The sequence below is a fragment of the Danio aesculapii genome, chromosome 3 (assembly GCF_903798145.1).
Source record: "Danio aesculapii chromosome 3, fDanAes4.1, whole genome shotgun sequence".
Lineage (NCBI taxonomy): Eukaryota > Metazoa > Chordata > Actinopteri > Cypriniformes > Danionidae > Danio > Danio aesculapii.
In genome coordinates this window covers 58,624,943-58,649,458 of record NC_079437.1, presented here as the reverse complement: position 1 = coordinate 58,649,458, position 24,516 = coordinate 58,624,943, and the positions used below count along the sequence as shown (strand labels likewise).

General features: G+C 38.8%; 2 protein-coding genes across 2 annotated transcripts; both read left to right on the top strand.

Moving 5' to 3' along the window:
* The first annotated feature begins 6,269 nt into the window (after positions 1–6,269).
* LOC130221736 (stonustoxin subunit beta-like) lies at positions 6,270–15,702 on the top strand. Its single transcript, XM_056454323.1, has 4 exons — positions 6,270–6,394; positions 6,680–6,817; positions 11,531–11,577; positions 13,973–15,702. The coding sequence occupies exons 1-4, from the start codon at positions 6,333–6,335 to the stop codon at positions 14,836–14,838; spliced, it is 1,113 nt and encodes a 370-aa protein (XP_056310298.1). The 5' UTR covers positions 6,270–6,332; the 3' UTR covers positions 14,839–15,702.
* Positions 15,703–16,987: 1,285 nt separating this feature from the next.
* On the top strand, positions 16,988–22,938 carry LOC130221741 (stonustoxin subunit beta-like). Its single transcript, XM_056454329.1, has 4 exons — positions 16,988–17,066; positions 19,874–20,038; positions 21,862–21,887; positions 21,960–22,938. The coding sequence occupies exons 2-4, from the start codon at positions 19,992–19,994 to the stop codon at positions 22,493–22,495; spliced, it is 609 nt and encodes a 202-aa protein (XP_056310304.1). The 5' UTR covers positions 16,988–17,066; positions 19,874–19,991; the 3' UTR covers positions 22,496–22,938.
* The last annotated feature ends 1,578 nt before the right edge of the window (positions 22,939–24,516 follow it).

Sequence of the window (24,516 nt, the reverse complement as noted above, 5' to 3'; positions counted from 1 at the left end):
ACACAAAAAAAATGCAAGTGAGAAAAGCATTCTTTGCAGTGTAACAGCAACACTGAACCTTAAGTAAACCTGCACTAACTGATTCCAACCAACCGGATATAGGCCTTTGACCACATTGTGGCTTCATGAGTCATTGTGTGACCTAATTTTGGAAATTTGTATACGTTCATTACACTAATTGTCTTTAGTGACTGATGTGTGTTTTAAAATGCATAGATGTTTGCAAAATGCTTGTCTGCTAAATGCATCTTTGCAATAATGCACTGTAAAAACATCCGCAAATTAGCAGTTTTTCATATTTTGTGATTCGTGTTTTTATTTTCCCCTGTATATTTATGTGTTTGAATTGCATTATGGGACATTGATCTTTCTTCCAACCATTTTTAACCTTGAAAAGTTAAAAAAAGTTAAATCTGTAGTAGTTTAAAGTGATCTAAAGTCTTGGTTGGTGTTGTTTATTATGCTACACAAACCTTGTAATTGTCACGATCACCAGCGATCGTAACTTCATAGATCGCTAGATCTCTTTCACAATAGCCTATGGACTACAAATCCGCCATTTATGGACTACATTTTCATACATGCACTCCGTTCACAAACACATGCTTCCTCATTTTGACTGATTACACTTGCGCCACCTGAGGATTATCAAAGACTGATTACACACACTATTTAAACAGCACACACACACACTTCCCTTGCTGAGTCTTGTTTTCTGTGAAGTGACAATACAACGCGTTTCTCCTAGTCTTGTTTTCCTGTGTTTTGACCATAGTCTTGTTTCTACTTTTGTCCCTGTTCGCCGCCTGCCTTTTGACCTCTCGCCTGTGTTTATACTACGATTCTTGACTGCCTTTATACATCTGTTTGCACCTGTGTTGACCACTGCTTGCCTGACTTCGAATAAACCTGCAAGTGGATCCTAAATTCAGTTATCTGTGTCACTCCCCGTGTTACAGTAATAACTGCCTGTATATTTTGTGCTATTTTACAAATGTATTTATTTAAATATCATTTATAATTTCTGTAAATCATTTCAAACTACTCAAATAGCAATAAAAGTCTCTTTGTTGAAATGTAGAGTTGAATTTTCAACACGAAAAGTTGACAGAGCAGAGATCAAGGTCCCATGATGCAATTCACAGCCATAAATAAATGGAAAACAAGGAAAATAAGGGGTAACGCTTTATTTTGATGGTCCATTTGAGTATTAGTAGACTGTCTGCTTAATATCTATTAATACTGCTCCTTTAACAGATATTTAACTGACTATAAGAAACTTTACAAGTACATGTCAACTTACACTAACCCCAACTCCAACCTAACACTCTGCTTATGATCTAATGAGAATTAGTTGGCATGTAGATGCAATGTAGCTTAAATTTAACAAACGGACCATCAAAATAAAGTGGGATCAAATAGGGAAACTGTTAATTAACAGATATTTTATTTACAGTGTACATTCATTACGCTTTTGTCTTTAGCGAGATTGCATGTCTGCTAAATGCATCTTTTGTGATTGTATGACAAAGTTCCTTTAAAAAAAATCACCATCAAATTGGGGTTGTTTATTAATGCACACTGTAAAAAAATCTGTTAATACTCATTTATTTATTTATTTTTTCAAATATATGTGAAACAAAGCATATTGTACAAACATTTTGGACATTTTTTTTCTTTTCTTTTCCCTTTAAAAGCAAAGACAAAAAAATCAGAGAGATAAAATATAAATAAATAATAATAAAATAAAAAATAATAGAATAAAATAAATAAATAAATAATAAAAAAAATAAAACACACACACACACACACACGTTTGTTTTTGTGAAAAGTGAGTACATTACATAGGTTTCCATTCATTTTATACGGTCCAAACCGTATGTTGTATTGCCCTCACCCCCACCCTACCCCTAAACCCAACCATCACAGTAGACTGTGTGCAGCTTTACTCTCTCATTAAACTCATCTTGTGGGATTTATAAGCTTTTTGAGAAATGAGGACGTCACCAATGTCCTCATTTTTCACCTCCTTTTAGTAATACCTGTGTCATACCTATGTCATTATACAGATTTGTGTCCTGATATGCCACAAAAACACATACACACACACATATTTATATATATATATATATATATATATATATATATATATATATATATATATATACACACACAGTATATATACACACACATATATACATACACATACCCTAAAGCAGTGTTTCCCAACCCTGTTCCTGAAGGCACACCAACAGTACACATTTTCAACCTCTCCCTAATCAAACACACCTGAATCATCTTATCATAACATCAGAAGAGACTCCAACACCTGAAGTTAATGAGTCAGAAAAGGGAGACCTCCAAAATATGTACTGTTGGTGTGCCTCCAGCAGGGTTGGGAAACACTGCCCTAAAGCATGCATCTAAGAAATGTAAGGTAGATACACCAGAAAAGGTCCCCAGATTTTTTCTGAATCCCTGGTGATCCTCTGACACTGAACAGTATTTTCTCTGGGCTGCATGAGGAAATAAGTTCGTTGATCCAATGTTTTGCAGATGGAGGGTGAGATGATTTCCAATTAAGTAAAATGCATTTTTTCCAGGCAGAATTGTAAAGTATTTTTATGATGAGATGTATCTAGTAGTTCAGTGTCCCCTGTGAATGCTCGTTTTGAGTAGCCTCCTTTAAAGTGGGTTTGCTGTTAGGCTTCAGTTTTCGTTTTGACTTGTTTAATCGGGTCTTTTGACCACAGTGAGTCGGTGTTTTTTTGACGATGTACAATGAGGATATCCTCGTGTCACACTCAAGCTGTTTCCATCCCCCTGTTTTTATGTGCATTTGGATTTGTGCAAAAACGTGTGCACATAACTAAGTACGATAAACCTTTTATTGATGAGTAAAACTGCACATAATCTATGATGGAAACACTTTTTTTATTTAATTATATTTTACAGAATTTTTCAAGAACATTTATTCATTCATTCAGTCATTTTCTTTTCGGCTTAGTCCCTTTATTACAGTTTTTCTCAGTCACCTTGGTGCATTTCTCACAACACTGTGTACATTTGCACAACAGTTAATGCATATCTCAAAACAATCAGTACAAACTGCAAAACCGAGTTGATAACCTGCAAAAGCGCGTCGCTTACTCAAAATGGAGAGCTCATTCCTCATAAGCAAGTATTGATGTCAATGAAAGTGTCAATAAGATGAAAGTCCTGACTCCATTGTTTATGAACAAGATAGTCAGATGGCTCTGTCATGTTTTCATTATGTCAGTTTACTCTGTATATTTATTTCCAATGCAAAACAGTCAGATTTTGGTGACACCTCCTAAAAATGCTCAAGACAGCACTGTAGACTATTAGCACAGCCATTTAAAAGCTATAGTTAGGTTAGACATCACTGCATTTAGTGAGGTATCTGAGTACAAGACACTGAATATGTATGTTTCAGAGACGTCCGGCGGAGGAGGGATGGAGTAGACATGCATTTAGGCTCGCTCCTACACTTTTTCACTTCTCATTTACTTTAAATTCGTGTCTGCTATTCACTCATAAATCCACCAGAGGCCGCTGTGTATGCTTTATCAGATCTCAAATTTCTCTCGCGAGTGCCATTCGCGTCTGCTATTCACTCATAAATCCACCTGAGGCCGCTGTATATGCTTTATTAGATCGTGTCTGCTATTTACTCATAAATCCACTAGAGGCCACTGTCGACTGACTGACTGAATAACTTACTGATCGACTAACCCACCCTCCCACTTCCCTTAACCCAACCGACAGTTTTCAAAAGCAATCCAGAAAAAGAAAAGCCCTCACCTGATTGTTCAGCATTTTGACTTTAACTGTACGTATAAATATAAGAAGAGTACATCTGATTTCATGATGACTTAAATATTCTCATTCACACTTACAGCCCTGAAATCTCTCATCTGAGAAGAAAAGAAGCAGAAGATGGTCTAAATTAAATGTTTGAGGAGAGAGTGACGCTTAATACAGACTGGGAAATGAGTGCGCATGACAAGAGAAAGCTGGAGGAAGCTCCTGTTGGCCATCAGAGAGCATCATCTCCAGGATTGAACTGTGTGTTGGTGGAAAATAACAACTCCATGCCTTTGCCTCCTGAATTCAGTGAGGGACGTGCTGTGAGCTCTGACTCTGGGTGAGTATCGTGAAATTTTGAGATATATAACTATATTTTATTGAATTTTTCAAGTGGTGGCGCAGTAGGTAGTGCTGTCGCCTCACAGCAAGAAGGTCGCTGGTTCGAGACTCGGCTGGGTCAGTTGGCGTTCCTGTGTGGAGTTAACAAAACTATTAAGAAAATGAATGAATCACTGCAAAAAGGTCCACTTTGCGATCAAAAGGAACCACTCCTTTCACCAGACTAGCTACAGGCCTGTTGTCTATTAAAGGGGTTAGTGTGTTGAGCCCTTGTCATGTGCAGTAGTGTTTTACCATTAGCACTTGTTAGTTTTTGCAGTATAAGACTGAAAGGGGCTCCTGTTGACCCTAAGAGAGAATCATCTCCAGGATGGATCCGTGTGTCTGTGGAGGGCAGCTCCATGCCTTTGCCTCCTGAATTTAGTGATGGACGTGCTGTGAGCTCTGATTCTGCGTGAGTATCATGAAATTGACAGCTATTCGTTTAAACCAGGGGTGGGCAAACTCGGTCCTGGAGGGCCGGTGTCCTGCATAGTTTAGCTTCAACTCTAATCAAACACACCTGAACATGCTAATCAGTGTCTCCAAGATCACTAATTATCTATAGGCAGGTGTGTTTAATCAGGGTTGGAGCTAAACTGTGCAGGACACTGGCCCTCCAGGACCAAGTTCAACCCAGGCTCATTCTGAGAACGTAGTCCCGGGGACGTTTCTGGAGACCGCGAAATACGTAGCCGGGGGTACGTGCGGCTGCATTTCATTTTTTAAGCGAACGCTGCGGGGCGGTGTGACGCCGTTTCCCTTCGGCGCTCGCCGGCCGGCCAGCCGGCCGCTCGCCTCCGTGTGGAGGGCTTTCCCGCTGCAACCAGTTTGTCCGGTTAGCTCTTCGTGTACTCGAGGCGCAGAGAGGGGCTGACCACGACGACGACGACGAGCGGGTTCGAGTCCGGGGAAGAGCGGTTCCAGGAATCAGGTAAGAAAACAAAAACAAAATCCAAAAAATGAAGCGAACAAGTTCGTCACAGGGTGAGAATGCGGTCAAAATCCGAAAACGTGGTAAAAACCGGACGAGGGCTTTTCTTTTTCTGGACGGCTTTTGTGAACCGTCGTTGGTTGGGTTTGGGGACGGAGGAGGGCGGGTCAGCCGATTGGCCGGTCGCACGGTCAATCATTCCGTCGTGAAGACAGGCAGACGGGCGGAAGGTCGTTCGACAGCGGCCTCCAGCGGGTTTACGCGAGAACGGCGCGGGAAAAAGCGCGCACAGCGGCCTCTCGCGGACTCGCGAAAACAAAAACTGCACAAATACGTACCTCCCGGGACGTATTTCGCGGTCTCCAGAAACGTCCCCGGGACTACGTTCTCGGAATGAGCCTGGGTTGACCAAGTTTGCCCACCCCTGGTTTAACCCTTGTCTGCTGTTGGGGATGTTTTCATCCAATCTGGAGTGATTTTGAGTTTTAATTTGGCTGTAACTTTTAGTGTTTCAGCAAATGGATTGAGTTTTGGTGACGAATATTATTTTGACGCATATTTTGGGGAAGTGCTTTAAAAAACAAAAGTCTTGTGTCTTGTTGAACAGCGCACAAGGGTTGAATTGTTTTATGTATTATCATTTTTTTCTCAGCCGTATTGATGTTTTACCACGAGCAATTGTTGTTAGCTTTTACAGTACGAGATTGAAAGAGACTCCAGTTGACCCTCAGAGAGCAGCATCTCCAGGATTGATCTGTGTCTCTATGAAGAGTAATAACTCCATGGCTTTGCCTCCTGAATTCACTGATGGAGCTGTGAGGTCTGACTCTGGGTGAGTGTTGTGATGTTGGAAGCAGGGCTGGACAATATGACCTAAAATCAAAACCTCGATTAATTGAACGCTTTACCTTGATTTTTGATTATTAAATGATTATTGTATTTTCAATGTAATTATTTGTTTACTATTTTTCCTCTGAGAGTTCATTGTTATCACTTCTACTGTAAATTTACTCCACTATTAATAGCATTTTTCCAAAGAGATAGCGTGTTTATATTCTTTATGATATTATAATAATTGAAAAAAACAAACTATTTGCGGTTATTTGATGATTTTTTTTACAGTAAGAGATTAAAACTGGCTGCTTTTGGCACTCAGAGAGCAGCATCTCCAGGATTGATCTGTGTGTCTATGAATAACTCCATGGCTTTGCCTCCTGAATTCACTGATGGAGCTGTGAGGTCTGTCTCTGGGTGAGTGTTGTGATGTTGGAAGTAGGGCTGGACAATATGACCTAAATCAAAACCTCGATTAATTGAATGCTTTACCTTGATTTTTGATTATTAAATGATTCTTGTATTTTCAATGTAATTATTTATTTACTATTTTTCCTCTGAGAGTTCATTGTTATCACTTCTACTGTAAATTTACTCCACTATTAATAGTATTTTTCCAAAGAGATAGCGTGTTTATATTCTTTATATTAAAATTATTGAAAAAAACAAACAATTTGTAGTTATTTGATGATTTTTTTACAGTAAGAGATTAAAAATGGCTGCTGTTGACACTCAGAGAGCTGCATCTCCAGGATTGGACTGTGTGTCTATAGGGAGTAGCAACTCCATGCCTTTGCCTCCAGAATTCAGTGATGGATATCTTGTGAGGTCTGACTCTGGGTGAGTAGCAAGAAGTTGGATGTCATTTTTTTAACCTAATGATTTATTCACTGGTATTGATTTCTTTAAATAATTTCTACTAATAATGTTTACGCCGTGAAGACCTGCATGGCCACTAAAATAAAAGTTATAAATATAATAAACATAATTTAGAATATAATAATATAATATAAATATAATATAATATAAAATATTTTAATATAAAATATGACAAACATAAGAGAAACGTTTCTGTACTGTAAGTGTTTTAGTTAATTTATTTGTTTATTATTGTTTACTGATTTCATACTTTTTCTGTGACCTTGAGTTTGTGTACTTTAAGTAGTTTTAGGCCACTTTCATATTTATTTGCTATAATTATGCATTTACATATGATTTTGTGTATTTATAATGCTGACATTTGTTTATGTGTGTAACATTTGAGGGAAAATTCGTTTGCGGGGGATGTGTGAATGAAGGACTTTTATTTTGATGGCCTTCTTTGTTGTAAGAGCATCTGGTGGCCATTTTATGTAGTGTTTGGGCCTAGGATACATGTGTTTATAGGGTGACTAGCAAACAATTGCCATGTTCTACCTGAGGTCCAGTGGTGTAGTCCTTGCTATACGCTCGTATACTCAGTATGCCTACTTTTTTCCACGAGCTGTTTGGGTATTACGACTGAGGATTCTGAGGATCATACTCTCCGTATTCTCACTTGTTTTGGTGATTAGACTTCCCTAATTTTTGTACATTGAGTATTTGAGTTTTTCGAAGATCACAACAAATCAGCCGAATGTCTGAATGTCTTGCTGAAACGTTCAAGTAAAATTGTAAAACAGCATCGGCGTTGCTTTAGCCCTCCTATATTTCCATTCAGCCCCCCTAACACTTTTGCGATTACCTGTACACTACTAAATGACCGCCTCAGCCCCCTTAAAATTTGGTAAATTTTAAATTTGACTCGTTTTTTAGTTAGTCAGCAAACCACAGCTGTACAGTGTGTGTGTGTGTATATATATATATATATATATATATATATATATATATATATATATATATATATATATACATGTGTGTGTGTGTGTGTGTGTATATATATATATATATATATATATATATATATATATATATATATATATATATATATATATAAATCAAATGAATCAAAGATACATTGACTTTCGTCGTTTCTTTGCCTACTTTTAAAATTTGGATTGGGTGGATAATAGTACACCACCTATTTTTTTAGGACTACACCACTGCTGAGGTCCATTTAGGGAAATAGGTTAAATTAAAAAAAAAATGAGTATGTTAACCCTGATATTAGGGAAACTCTGGGTTTTCTGTTTCAGAATATTAGGCATGAAAAAACTCAAGAAAGCAGGGAAAGTCAATCCTTAAAAGGGAAGGTAACTTACACTGGGACTCAGTTTCCTTGGTAACTTCTGTGAACCTAACCTGATCAAGAGCAGGGTTTTTTGTAAACATCGTTTCTTTTGGTCTACTCCCCCTTTTTAAAGTCCAAGTAATGTTTAAAGTAGGATGGCATTAAAGCCTGATTTCTACTTTTGCCTGGCGTTGCATCACGCACCTCTGCAGACTGCACGTCACCTCATGAAACGGACGAGGCTTTTATACTTGACGTGTTCGCCGTTGTGATATTCTTTAAAACGACAGGGGGCGGTCAAAGAAACCCACCATAATATCAGACGGATAAACAGAGAAGTAGGACGTTTCCGGAACTACGACATATCTTTAATATCGTTCAAGATTTTTAAACTAATTATTTTGATTATTTTTTATCAGTTATTTTAATGACGGAGTGTCGTGTGTTTGTGAAGTGAGTCAGGATTCAGGATCCATTCATCTCAGATCATTGAACAACTTTAAATAATCGCTGTCAATGTTTAGGTTCCTCATTCTCTGGTTCAGTTTCTGTCTCTGGGCTATATTCATAGTCCATTATTTCTTTCTGTCTGCTTGCTTTGTGATATTTTATATCAAGGACACATAGTGTGCAGTTTTAATGCTAAGCCGGTCAGCAAGTTAGCACAGGTTCACATTATCTAGTTCACAAGTGTTAAGCCATTCTGTGAGGTAGCCCAGGCACACATAGTGTAGTTCACTAGTGTTAAGCCATTCAGTGAGGTAGCCCAGGCACACATAGTCTAGTTCACTAGCGTTAAGCTATTCAGTGAGGTAGCCCAGGCACACATAGTGTGGTTCACTAGTGTTAAGCCATTCAGCGAGGTAGCCCAGGCACACATTGTCTAGTTCACAAGTGTTAAGCCATTCAGTGTGGTAGCCCAGGCACACATAGTCTAGTTCACTAGTGTTAAGCTATTCAGTGAGGTAGCCCAGGCACACATAGTCTAGTTCACTAGTGTTAAGCCATTCAGCGAGGTAGCCCAGGCACACATTGTCTAGTTCACAAGTGTTAAGCCATTCAGTGTGGTAGCCCAGGCACACATAGTCTAGTTCACTAGTGTTAAGCTATTCAGTGAGGTGGCCCAGGCACACATAGTGTAGTTCACTAGTGTTAAGCCATTCAGTGAGGTGGCCCAGGCACACATAGTCTAGTTCACTAGTGTTAAGCCATTCAGTGAGGTAGCCCAGGCACACATAGTGTGGTTCACTAGTGTTAAGCCATTCAGCGAGGTAGCCCAGGCACACATAGTCTAGTTCACTAGTGTTAAGCTATTCAGTGAGGTAGCCCAGGCACACATAGTGTAGTTCACTAGTGTTAAGCCATTCAGTGAGGTAGCCCAGGCACACATAGTCTAGTTCACTAGCGTTAAGCTATTCAGTGAGGTGGCCCAGGCACACATAGTGTAGTTCACTAGTGTTAAGCCATTCAGTGAGGTGGCCCAGGCACACATAGTCTAGTTCACTAGTGTTAAGCCATTCAGTGAGGTAGCCCAGGCACACATAGTCTAGTTCACTAGTATTAAGCCATTCTGTGAGTTAGCCCAGGCACACATAGTCTAGTTCACTAGCGTTAAGCCATTCAGTGAGGTAGCCCAGGCACACATAATCTAGTTCACTAGTGTTAAGCCATTCAGTGAGGTGGCCCAGGCACACATAGTCTAGTTCACTAGTGTTAAGCCATTCAGTGAGGTAGCCCAGGCACACATAGTCTAGTTCACTAGTGTTAAGCCATTCAGTGAGGTAGCCCAGGCACACATAGTCTAGTTCACTAGTGTTAAGCCATTCAGTGAGGTAGCCCAGGCACACATAGTGTAGTTCACTAGTGTTAAGCCATTCAGTGAGGTAGCCCAGGCACACATAGTGTAGTTCACTAGTGTTAAGCCATTCAGTGAGGTAGCCCAGGCACACATAGTCTAGTTCACTAGCGTTAAGCTATTCTGTGAGGTAGCCCAGGCACACATAGTGTGGTTCACTAGTGTTAAGCCATTCAGCGAGGTAGCCCAGGCACACATAGTCTAGTTCACTAGTGTTAAGCTATTCAGTGAGGTAGCCCAGGCACACATAGTCTAGTTCACTAGTGTTAAGCTATTCAGTGAGGTAGCCCAGGCACACATAGTCTAGTTCACTAGTGTTAAGCTATTCAGTGAGGTAGCCCAGGCACACATAGTCTAGTTCACTAATGTTAAGCCATTAGGCAAGGTAGCCCATGCACACACAGTCTAGTTCACTATCAATAAACTGGGTGGTAAGGTAGCCCAGGCACACATAGTCTAGTTCACTAATGTTAAGCCATTCGGCGAGGTAGCTCATGCACACACAGTCTAATTTATTAATGTTAAGCCATTCGGCGAGGTAGCCCATGCACACACGGTCTAATTCACTAATGTGAAGCCATTCGAGGAGGTAGCCCATGCACACACGGTCTAATTCATTATCAGTAAACTGGGTGGTGAGGAAGCCCAGGCACAGTTGACTAGTGTTAAGCCATTCGTGTTAAGTGGTGAGGTAGCCCAGGTGCACATAAATGCTGAAGCTTGCAGTCCCATAGCCATGGTGGCAAAAACGAAAAAAGACACATGTCTTGGTGATAGTTCTGCTGATTCTGGGCGGGTTATTTCTTTGTTCATTTTCAGTACAATTGTGTGGATAAATGCATGTTGCTAATGCAACAGTTTGTTTATACACAACACAGAATCAGTTTCATTATTTAGTTGTGTCTTCATGTTTTTCTTGTTTGAAACGTTCACTTTTAATGTTTCATCCTGCTGGAATGACTTATCAAACTCTCTGTCTCTGGGCATTTTCAAGAAAAATCTGAAGATGCATCTGTTTCATCAATACTTAATTGTTTAATTGTTTTGGGTGAAAATTCAATGTACAGTTCCAACCTCTCCACTGTTGATTTGATGTGGATTGAATGCTGGTCTGCTATCTTCTAATTCATTGAACATTTAAGTGGGGGCAGCAATAAATGTTGCCGAAATTACCTTTGTCCTTGCAAATTTGTTATAAAATCAAAAGAATTTGAAGGTTTAATCAAACTCTGTGTCACGTTATAATTGATCTAACTACTCTATTTCAGCTTTGAATAAAAACAAGAAATCAGTACTGCTAATTCAGCGCAAATCTGTCCGCTATTAGTCAGATAAACAAATGAATCACTCTCACTCTTTGAAACAGCTCATAAATTAAAGTGTTTTATGTGTTGGATTTGGATAACAGATATAATATAGCATTTTTAAAGTAGAGGATGTCTCTGTAAAATAAGAAAATCTAACGTGTGTGTGTGTGTGTGTTGTCTAGTGTGAATTGTGGAGAAGAGCCCAGGGTTGCATCAAAACTACAAAAATGTAAGTTCACATAATTCAATGTCTAGAAGTTTTAAGAATGGCACACATAAAAAATGTATTTAAAGAATGTTACACAGAGTGAATGTTGAATCAGCTGCGGGATTGAGGCTGAGGAATGGCAGCAGGCAAGTGTATGTGCGTCTATTTTCACAGTGAAGCCAAGACTTTTGCAGGATGGCCTGGTGTCTGGAGAACAAATAGTGAGTCCTACCATCAGTCCTGTGTCTTGCCAACATTGAAGCATCCTGAGAACATTCATGTGTGGGACTCTAGTTAAAATTTAGATTTTGAATTCCCGCATGAAGGGTCTCAGGATGCTTCATTTTGGAAGAATTCCACTTTGGGACTTGGCTCACTTACTATTTTGCCTTAGAAACAAGCCCTTAATAGTACAAAACGTTCTCCGAGAGTAACTTCTCCCGGTCTTATTTTGACAGCGACACTTTGCTTTCACAGCACCACTGGCGAGAGAGTCACTGCTCTAAAATAAACCAATTAAAAGTCATTTGCTTAGTGAGGCTTTTGTGTTCACGTGGAAGTGCTAGTTTAATTTCAACATGCTGTTTATAAAAGATATTCTTGCCTTGGTCTTCAGGTTAACGTTAATTTGTGCGCATCCTACATTACAAACTAGGAAACCCGCTATAGGAATAATCAACCTCTGTGCTTCGTTTTGCTTGGTAACTATTGTGGTCGGAACCAAAGTTTATTGGACTATGTTCTCTGGAATCAGGGGCAGACTGGCCATAGGGAGCACCCGGTCACCTGATGGTCAATCTGGCCTGCCACTGTGAAACACGCCTGCCCCTTCTCACCCATATCTCACCCCCTGCTTTTCACTTACCATTTGCACTCTCCCCTCATTCTTCACTTACTGATCCCTAACCCCCACCCTGCCACGTACCGATTCACCCTATCCCCCACTCCTCACTTACCGATCACACCCAATCTGACCGCTACCCCCCCCCCTCTTCACTTCCCAATCGCCTAGAACCCCACCCCTCCCAACCCCTCGCTCTTAATTCACCAATCGCTATGAGTTTCAGCAACTGTTCAGCAAAAATACTGTGCCAGTCCACCCCTGTCTGGTAACCCTCTTAAGCGGTGGACTTGTACATTCTGATAGGCTGCCGCCGAACTATGTCATAGCTCATTACCATAAAATTGACCTGATTTCAATTCTCCACTTTCCACGGAGCTCCCCACTGGCTCCTGTTGAAAATCAATGAATACTTTGATGGTCTCGTCAGCGGCGGTGTGAATGCACGGTAGCTATACTTTCATTCCAGCGTAATAATCAAGGAGCTTTGTTGATGTATGCAGTATGTGCAATGAGTTGCACAGTGCCTAAAAACAGTCCCCACTACCAAACCCTAAACTTTTCATCACCACTCTGGTAGTCTCCTGCATGCCTGGCTCCCTGATGCACAGCGAATGAGATTTAATGTTCTGGAAATGGAGGCAACTAACCCGCTCGTCATCTTTTCAGACTACTTACCACTAAATAGTTCGGCCAGGTTGGGAGGTCTGTCTTATGGTCAATCCTCACGAATCCGGACAAACTCCAAGAACAGATTATGCTCGAATGGCAGAATCATATGATATAAATAGTATAAAATAATTTTCCTTTGGTTTAGTCTCTTATTTATCAGGGGTCACCACAGCGGAATGAACCGTCAACTAGTCCAGCATATGTTTTGCACAGCGGATGGCCTTCCAGCTGCAACCCCGTACCGGGAAACACCCATACAGTCTCATTCACACACTCATACACTATGCTGTAAAAAATGCAGGGTTCCACACAATTCATTCATGTTGTCTCAACACAAATTGATTAAGTTAACACTTTTAACAAATTTATGTGGATTGAACATAAAAAAATTAAGTTGGCCCAATGAAATCTCCAGAATTGTGTTGTTTCAGCTCATTTTAAATAAGTCGTTTGAACGAGCAAGAAATATATATTTCCCCAGTACCGGGAAACACCCATACACTCTCTCATTCACACACTCATATACACTACGGTCAATTTAGTTCATCCAATTCACTTATAGTGCATGGGTTTGGACTGTGAGGGAAACCAGAGCACCCGGAGGAAACCCACGCCAACACAGGGAGAACATGCAAACTCCACACAGAAATGACAATAGGTCCAGTTAGGACTCAACCCAGCAACCTTCTTGCTGTGAGGCGACAGTGCTAACCACTGAGCCACTGTGCCGCCCATGCTTGTAATTATACTTTGATATATTATTTGTAATACTTGGTATACTATTAGTAACTGCAGAATTTGTAAAAATGAATAGTTTTGTCATTCTCAAAATGTTTGGCCATGGCTGAAGTGTTTGTAGTTTAGTTGTTGTAAATGTTGTAATGTGTGTGTTCTTGTGTTCAGACGCCTGTGACCTCACACTGGATCCAAACACAGCAAACACTCTACTTGTTCTGTCTGAGGGGAACAAAAAGGTGACGAGTGTGAGACGGAGACAGTCTTATCCTGATCATCCAGACAGATTTGATGGGTATCTTCAGGTTGTGAGTAAAGAGAGTCTGACTGGACGCTGTTACTGGGAGGCTCAATGGAGCGGACCATATGCTGAAATATCAGTGTGTTATAAAGGAATCAAGAGGAAAGGATGGAGTTATGACTGTTGGTTTGGACACAATAATAAGTCCTGGAGTCTGAGATGCTCTAATCACTCATTTACGGTCTGGCACAATGATAAAGCCAAAGTCATCTCTCTTAGTCCAGACTCCAGCAGGACAGTAGGAGTGTTTGTAGACGAGTCGAGCGGCTCTCTGTCCTTCTACAGCGTCTCTGACACACACAAACTCAAACGCTTACACACGTTCCACACCACATTCACTGACACACTATACGCTGGATTTATTGTTTCCCCAAATTCTTCAGTTTCCCTGCGTCCCATTAAATATACACGCAAAAACAAGAAGAACACACGCACACACTCATGCTTCATCCACATAAAGACACACCCTGTGCACACACGTACAGTTACACAGACACACAGGCCAAACAGACTTGCAAGCACACATAAACACAACGCGTACACATACACACACCAACAAACACACATGCACAGACACACACTTCGCACCACACACTCGCACTCCACATACACAAATCCAACACCACATGCACACACAGTCACTCACTTGTTTACACACTTGCTTTCTGTTGCTACCTTGTGCTGCTGCTCCTTCCTTGCTTTATTATATCTACTCTTTAAACTCAACACTTGATCTGAGTTACACAATGCTGTTTTTATTAGTTTTTGCATATTATTTTTTTTTTTTTCAAAACTACACAAATTGAAGAACTCATTCATTCATTTTCCTTCGGCGTAGTCTCTATTTCAGAGGTCGCCACAGCGGAATGAATCGCCAACTATTCCGGCATATGCTTTACACAGCAGATGCCCTTCCCGCTACAACCCAGCATTGGAAAACATCACACTCATTCACACACACACACACACACACACGCACACACACACACACACACACGCACACGCACACGCACACACACACACACACACACACTCATACACTAAAGCCAATTTCATTTATTCATTTTCTTTCAGCTTAATCCCTTTATTCATCAGGGGTTGCCACAGCAGAATGAACTGCCAACTATTCCAGCATATGTTTTAAACAGCGGATGCCCTTCCATCTGCAACCCAGTACTGGAAAACACCACACTCATTCACACACACACACACACTCATACACTAAGGCCAATTTCATTTATTCATTTTCTTTCAGCTTAGTCCCTTTATTCATCAGGGGTCGCCACAGTGGAATGAACCGCCAACTATTCCGGCATATGCTTTACGCAGCAGATGCTCATCCAGCCACAACCCAGCATTGGAAAACACCACACTCATTCACACACACACACACACACACACTCATACACTAAGGCCAATTTCATTTATTCATTTTCTTTCAGCTTAGTCCCTTTATTCATCAGGGGTCGCCACAGCGGAATGAACCGCCAACTATTCCGGCATATGCTTTATGCAGCAGATGCTCTTCCAGCCACAACCCAGCATTGGAAAACACCACACTCATTCACACACACACACACACACACACACACTCATACACTCAGGCCAATTTCACTTATTCATTTTTTTTCAGCTTAGTCCCTTTATTCATCAGGGGTCGCCACAGCGGAATGAACTGCCAACTATTCCAGCATATGCTTTACGCAGCAGATGCTCTTCCAGCCACAACCCAGCATTGGAAAACACCACACTCATTCACACACACACACACACACACACACTCATACACTAAGGCCAATTTCATTTATTCATTTTCTTTCAGCTTAGTCCCTTTATTCATCAGGGGTCGCCACAGCGGAATGAACCGCCAACTATTCCAGCATACATTTTACACAACGGATGCCCTTCCAGCTGCAATCCAGTACTGGGAAACACCCATACACTCTTGCATTCACACTCATACACTACGGCCATTTTAGTTTAGTCAATTCACCTATAGCGCATGTGTTTGGACTGTGGGGGAAAACGGAGCACCCGGAGGAAACCCACACCAAAATGCGGGAGAACATGCAAACTCCACATAGAAATGCCATCTGACCAAGCCGGGTATTGAACCAGCAACTTTCTTACTGTGAGGCGACAGTGCTAAGACACCACTGAGACACCGTGTCGCCCCCAAATTGAAAGCTTTACACACAAAATGCCTCTGCAAAATAAAGCGCTGCATTCAAAATATCACACACACACACACACACACCTCAGAAGCACACATTCGCCTCAAATTGTAAACACAATACACAACTATCCAAAACCTTGATTGTGTAATGTTGATGGTAAGTATATGCTATATACATTTTATTAAAAGGTATTTACCAGAAGAAGAAAAAAAAATGTTTGTTTAGATTTTTTCCTCAAAGATTGCTAACTCATATTTCATTATTTATTTATTATTGGCATTTTCTCTACACAGTTTACTTTTTCATTTTATTTTATTTTTTATGCTTTAAACAATAGATACATGACAATAGACAAACAATATAATGTCAGGGTGATCGAAGGTAAATAATTATAATAAATAAAACAGAAACAAAATACAAAAAAGAAGAGTATAAATAATTTAATTCTTATAATTACAAACAAGAAGGATCTTATTAATAAAAAATTATGAAAATAGAACGCAAATTGGACAGTTTTAATGACATTTCAATGAGTTCTATGTTGAAAAGTACAACAGTAATCTTTAGTTCTTTATAAAACAGTAAAGTTTTTTTCTTCTCTACGCGGTGTGCAGAAGCCATGTGCAGAAGCTAGTACGTGCACGTAATGCAACGTCATCACGTTCAGTTTGGGCGGGCTGTTTTCAGCGTAGCTTACCTGTCCGTCGTGGTGCTCCCTTTGACAGAAAGCCAAAGTGATTGTAGCAGATACACCGATTTAAATTGACACTCTTCACTTGCTGCGGTAAGTTCACTAAAATGTTTCCTAATATCAGAATATCGGCTTTAATTGACGAGTTTTACGTCGAACTTAAACTCGTGAACGTTGATTGTATCTCCTGACAGAATCTTTATGGTTAAACTAATGTGTGGCGCAGAATAGAAACCCTGGGTCATTCTGCACTTAACATAGACGCTGGCCTACACTTGAAAAACTCTAGGTTAAAAATTTCATTATATTTTTAAATGAAACGACATGTTATTTGGATAATTACACAATTTTTTGCAATCAACGGGGCAATAATTGTTTTTTAATTACATAAAATTCCAACTGCTCGTATTTTGAAGTTAAAAAAAAATTCTCTACCATTTAAAATACAACAATGTATTGATTTAATAACAATTAAACATATATAAATGACATAAAAAAAGAAAATGTCAAATAAGTATTATAAAAATACTTTGAAAGTAGGCCTATAGGTGTCCTCTGGAGTTGTCTCACTGTTACCGTTTAACACAGGCCTACATTTTAAAATAAAATCACTCTTTCGACATAACTTGGCTTTTTTCTTCATATTACCTGAATGTCTATGAAGAAAGCCAATTGTAACTCCACTGTCATCTTTTTTAGTTTTCAGAAATTTGTCATATTTAGGCCTATCACATGATTTCATATAAAGCTTTTAGTTGGCCTCACTGGTGTGACCTCATTTATTGTAAAGGAATTGTAAATAAGGGAGGATACCATATTGTCAACAGATAACTTGCAGCAGCCATTTTGTAAAATGCATTTTGTGATCGATTCATTGTGTTTCTGTTTTTCCCCATCACATTAATTAAAAAGTGTCAAGATATGTAATAATTTAAAAGATAATTATATTAGATTCAGCAAATTCTGCAACACTCAGGATTTAAGATTTAAAGGATTGCAACATTACCTAAATGTTTTATATCATGATATATATATATATATATATATATATATATATATATATATATATATATATATATATATATATATATATATATATATATATACATTATTCTAGCAAATATATGGCTGCAGTAATGAACTAACATCATAAAATATTTTTAATAAACCTGATTAAAACAAATAAAACCTAATCTTTTTTTGTTATTAATTATTATTATATATTATAATACCATAATTAGTTTTCTCTAACTCTAACTACATGTGCTGAATACAATGAAGAAATAGTATTTTGTAAAAAACCTTTAAATATTGCCAAAAAAAGTTAATAAAAAAGTGATAAAAAAGGTACACGTGATCTTTAATTAAATGTACAAAATAAATTAAGCTGTCATGAATGTGTTTTCATTAAGTCAAAAGCTAATTGATTAATATGGTCTAAGATTAAATGTTTTAAAAATTAATTTTTAGATATTTTGCCGTAACAAAAGTGGAAGTTTCTGTAGATTGACCTTTTACTGAAAGATGCACGAAAGAGCTTGAGGACATTTCAGAAAAATGTCATGCATTTTAAATTGATTGAAAAATTTAAGTTTAAACTTTGAGCAGATCTTTGAGCAGAATAATATCACAATTGCTTTCATTCATTACAGATATTCTTTAATGTAGTTTAACCAAAAAGCTCTCCTTTCTCCTACTGATAAAAATGTTCCTGGGAGATGTTTTAGTTATGAATTGTTTTGTTTGCTTCTTATAATTTTGACAGTAATTTTAGCAACAGAAATAAGCACATCCTTCACATTTTTCCCACAAATACAAAACAACGCTCAAGTACATGATGAGATGAGTTGTTAAGTGTCTTCTGTTGAAAATAAATATTTTAATATGGCAGTTCTGGACAGTGGCCACTAGAGAGCCTTAAAGCTCTATATATGGAGCAAATAAAGCAAACTGTTGGGAGAAAAACACTCATTTAAAAGGGTTAGTTCATGCAAAAATTAAAAAATCCATCGTTAATTATTCTCCCTCATGTCATTCCAGTACCCTTAGACCTGAATTTATATTCAGAATGCTAATTAAGTATTTTCAGATGAAAGTTGTCTCACTCTCCATATACAGCATCAGTCCAACGTTTAAAGGTTCAGAAAAGGAGCCAAAACATTGTCAAAACAGTCGATGAAACTTCAGTGGTTCAACTATAATCATACGAAGCTCCAAGATCACTTTTGTGCACCAAATAACTGTTAAAAAACAACTTTATTCGCCTTGGTCTCTCACATCAGTTCATGGTGAACAGGTTTCAACGATTTTACCTGATCTTGGATCAGTTTTAGGAGTTTGTAGATGTTCTAGTGAGGCATTTGTAAAATGAAAAGAAATATTATTAGTTAATAGCCTGTTTTAAATGTTTAGCCCAGCATGGAACCAATTATTTAAAGACCTTGGAAAAGTATAAAAGAGCACATTATGCAGCCACTTAATATTTCATTATATTAGACGATAAATTAAGTGCATTTATAGCTTATGCAGTCAATTTGTAGTTCGCAATATGTTTGAAAACAGCATGTTTTGCCAGAGTTTTGTTGCATTTACAAGGTTTTGACCAGCAGATGGTGGTATTTTCGAAAGCTTCGAAATGGGGAATCATTTTGTAAGCAAATGATTCAATTGTTTTGATGTTTCAAAAGCATTGCCTCTCCCATCACTACTCCAAAAAAGTAAAGTACAACGAAGATCACTTGAAACCCCTAGTTAGATATCATAATGCGTGTCATTCTTCTAACATCACTGTTCTTTCAAACATTCACAAGCTCCACCAAAGTCACCTGAATGGTGAGCACTCGGTTGTGTCAAAAATCACTGAATGTTCTGTTTTTCCAAATATCATGTTTGTCATCTAGGATGAACAGAAGGAGAAGACTTTTTTAAATTAAATAATTGCAAAGAGACCAGGAGTTTTCTGTCGACCCTCAGAGAGTATCATCTCCAGGATTCAGTTCTGGTCTGTGAAGAGTACCAATGTCTTTTCCTGCTGAGTTAAGTGATGGAGCTGCTGTGAGCTCTGGGTGAGTATCATCATCCTGCATGTGAATAACAACCCAAAATCAGAAAAAGTTGGGACAGTTTGGAAAATGCTAATTAAAAAAAGTGATTTCTAAATTTACTTTGACTTGTGTTTCATTGCAGACGATACAACAAACATTATTTTAAGTGTTCCTCGTGGTTTTTATTTATTTATTTTTTCAAAACAATCACATATTGCTAATTTGGTGCTTGCAACGCATTTCAGAAAAAGTTGTGACAGCAGCAGTTTAGGGATAGTAATCAGGTAAATTGGTTAAATAATGATGTGATTTGATACAGGTGATGTCGACAGGTGATTGTAATTATGATTTTGGTCAAAATCAGCATCCAAGAAAGGTCTAGTCCTTTATGAGCAAAGTTGGGCTGATGATCACCAGTTTGCCAACAAACACGTGAGGAAATGATTTAAGTGTTTAAAACCAATGTTTCTCAAAGAAAGATAGGAAGAAATGTTCATATTTCACCTTCAACAGTGCAGAACATCATTAAAAGATTCAAGGAATCTGGAGGAATTTCAGTGCATAAAGGACATGGGCGCAAGCCTAAACTGAACTACCCTGATCTCCGATCCCTCAGGCAGCACTGCATCAAGAATCATCAATCATCTATGAGCAACATCACCACATGGGCTCAGGACTACTTTGGGAAACCTTTGTCAAGTACCGCAATACATGGTTACATCAACAAATGCCAGTGTAAACTGTGCAGTGCCAAAAGGAAGCCATATGTTAACAGTGTCCAGAAGCACTGTCGACTTCTCTTGACTCTGGGATGGACCATCACACAGTGGAAATGTCTACTGTGATCAGATGAATCAGTATTACAGGTATTTTTGGGGGAGAAATGGACACTGTGTGCTCCAGACCAAAGAAGTAAATGATGATTACCAGCAACAAGTCCAAAAGCCAGGGTCTGTCATGGTATTGGGTTGTGTCAGTGCCCTTGGCAAAGGTAACCTGCACTTCTGTGATACACCATTAATGCTAAAAAGTACATGGAGATTTTGGAGCACAATATGCTGTCTTCTTTTCCAAGGACAACCCATGCATATTTTAACAAGTCAATGCTAAAACACATTCTGCACACATTACAAAGTACTGACGGCGGAGGAAGAGGATACAGGTACTTGACTGGCCTGCTTGCAGTCCCGACCTGTCTCCAATAGAGAACCTGTGGTGCATTTTGAAGTGCAAAATGCAACAATGAAGACCAAGTACTGCTGACCAGCTTAAGACTTGTTTGCAGGAAGAATGGGACAAAACTACACCTGAAACACTTCATCACTTGGTGTTTTCAGTCCCTAAACGTCTTTTAAGTGTTGTGAAAAGGAATGGCAACTTTACAAAGTGGTAAATGCTTTACTGTGCCAACCTTTTTAAAGTGTGTTACAAGAACCAACAATGAAATGAGAGTTTATTTTAAATAAAAGCAATAGAAATCCTGTGGTACACATTAAATAATGTTTGTTGTATTGTCTGCAATGAAATACCAGTCAAAGTAAATTTAGAATTCACTACTTTCTTTTTTTTGTTACCGGATTTTTCCATACTGTCCCAACTTTTTCTGATGTGGGATTGTAGTTTAACATATAAATTCACTAACTTTAAGTTTCTCTTTAAAGTATCTTTAAATATTTTTACAATATGTCTGCCTTGTTGTCTGATGATCCAGTCAGTGGACCAAAATGCATCATAATACCAGGTGTAAACTGGGCCTGATATTAACTAGATATAAAAAAAATGCAAGGTCTGTGCAATATCATTACTAAAATAGTAAAACAAACATGTGTCTTTGTGTTTTCTAGTGTGGAAAATGGAGGACCACAGAGATGTAAGTCTACAAAAACAGATGCTTGTAGTTCAGTTTTTATAAATGCTGTAATGTGTGTGTTCTTGTGTTCAGACGCCTGTGAACTCACACTGGATCCAAACACAGTAAATAACGCCCTCGTTTTGTCTGAGGGGAACAGAAAGGTGACTGGTGTGGGAGAGAGTCAGTCTTATCCTGATCATCCAGACAGATTTGATAACTGGAATGATCAGGTTCTGTGTAAAGAGAGTCTGACTGGCCAGTGTTACTGGGAGGCTCAATGGAGCGGACATGTTTATATAGCAGTGTCCTATAAAAGCATCAAGAGGAAAGGAGGAGTTCACCCCTGTTGGTTTGGGCAGAATAAGAAGTCCTGGAGTCTTGAGTGCAGTGATCACTCATTCACTGTCTGGCACGATAATAATCCTATATCCATCTCTGTTCCTTCAGACTCCAGCAAGACAGTAGGAGTGTTTGTGGATGAGTCCATCGGCTCTCTGTCCTTTTACAGTGTCTCAGCCACACATGAACTCACACACTTACACACATTCAACACCATATTCACTGACACACTTTATGCTGGATTTACAGCACATGCAGGCTCTTCAGTGACTCTGTGTCACGTTTAATAAGACACACACACAAACACACACCAAGTTCACTCACCAGTTAGCAGCAGATTGTAGACTAAATGGCAGTTTTTCAGGCTCACTAAAATTGGTGTGTGTTGCCCGTTATCTTAACAATTCATATATGTCACTGATTGGGAAGTGTATTGAGTTAAGCTAACTTTAGCAATGGGATGAGCTCTTACATTTAAATATCATTGAATATATACTACTGCATTGGGGCACATAACAAATGTCCAATCATCGATTAAAAAAATAAATATTTAATATAGTAATAAGGTAACACTTTACAATAAGTTTGTGTTAGTTAATGCATTTAGTAACTTGAACAAACATCGAACAACACTTTTATTACAGTATTTGTTCACATTAAAGGGCACCTATGGTGAAAAATCTAGTTTTCAAGCTGTTGGACAGACATGTTTTAGATATAGAGTGTATAGACTGTCATATATATATATATATATATATATATATATATATATATATATATATGAAAACACACCCAGTCCTTTTTTTTTTTGTTCAATTTAACAACATAAAAATGTTGGACCAGTGGTAGCAATTTTGAGACTGACCGCAACTTGACATAGGAGAGCGGTCCCCCACCCACCAATATTGATTGACAGGCGCGCATAACCAAATCGTGCGTTTCAGCGTGTGAGTCAAAGAGGTGTCCGCAGAGAAACACCCTTGCTCTATTTTTGGATGCAAGGCTCATTGGGCTCAACATAAGAGCCTTCATCGTCTTCCTGCGAATGAGCAACAGATATTTTACTTTTAGCAGCCATTTGCGCTGAACACGCAGTGAATGCAACATGTCGAGATCCGGGCCATTACGTAACAGCCGATCCACCAAGTCTTTCAGCACTCTCTCTGAAAACACTCGATTGATCTCGGCTGGCGGATCAACATTCACCACATGATCGCTCTCGTGGGCGCCATTGTTTGTAACTTTAGGTGGGTTTGCAAACGTGTACTATTAATTTGTCTGTTTTCATACACAAAAGCAGGGGGAGCTCTTGGCTCCGCCTCCTTGTTAAGTTGGCCGGCAAGTCGAAACAAATTTTCATGTAAAGCAAGGACGTATGTACACCCCCCCAAAATGACACTTTTAACATATTATAATAAAAAATCTGAACTGTGTTTTGAACTGAACCTAAACCGGCACACTCAGAAGAACCATAATATTAATATTAAATCATAAAAAAGGGGTAAAATAGGTGCCTTTTATTGTTAGTTAATGAAAGTTTTTTATGTTAACTGGCGGTGCATTAACTGTTAACAAGCATGAATGAATGGATTTTAATAACGCATCAGTAAATGCTGAAATATGATTATTAAATGCTGTACAAGTGTTCTCATTTAGTTCATGTTATTAAATACATTAAATAATAAAACCTTATTGTAAAGTGTTTCCAGTAATACTGTAGACAAACTGCACTGAAGGTGACAATGAATGCCAATTTTACCTATTCTTTAGGATCTTAATGGAAAGTTTATAACTGACTTCAGTTAAATAAACACCTGGTAGTGTAAATAAACACCTCTTTTTACCGTCAACAACACCTCAGTCTAGAATGAGACGTTTTGCTTCATATCATTTTAAATTAGGGGTGTCAAACTCAGTTCCTGGAGGGCTGCAGCTCTACACGGTTTATAGGCCCCGTTTAGATTAGCACATTTTAGTTTTAAAACAGCGTTTTAGAATGAAAACGATCCGCGTTCACACACTGGCGTTTCACCCAGCGTTTCTGAACCACACCAGTGAAAATGCACATCACGTGACCATACACACGCACACTCTGGCATGTGCTGCAGCATATCTACCCATATGAGAGCTGTGCTCGTCGGACTGTTTATCAAGGATTTACCGCTGGATCTAATCTCACTATATTTGTTATACGTGATATTTAATTTATCTTGTTATCTATATTTAACGACCTATTCCCCGACTTTGGAATTTAGATAAGTTAACAATTAATGTAACCACGTGCCTTCTGTATATTGACTGATTGCTT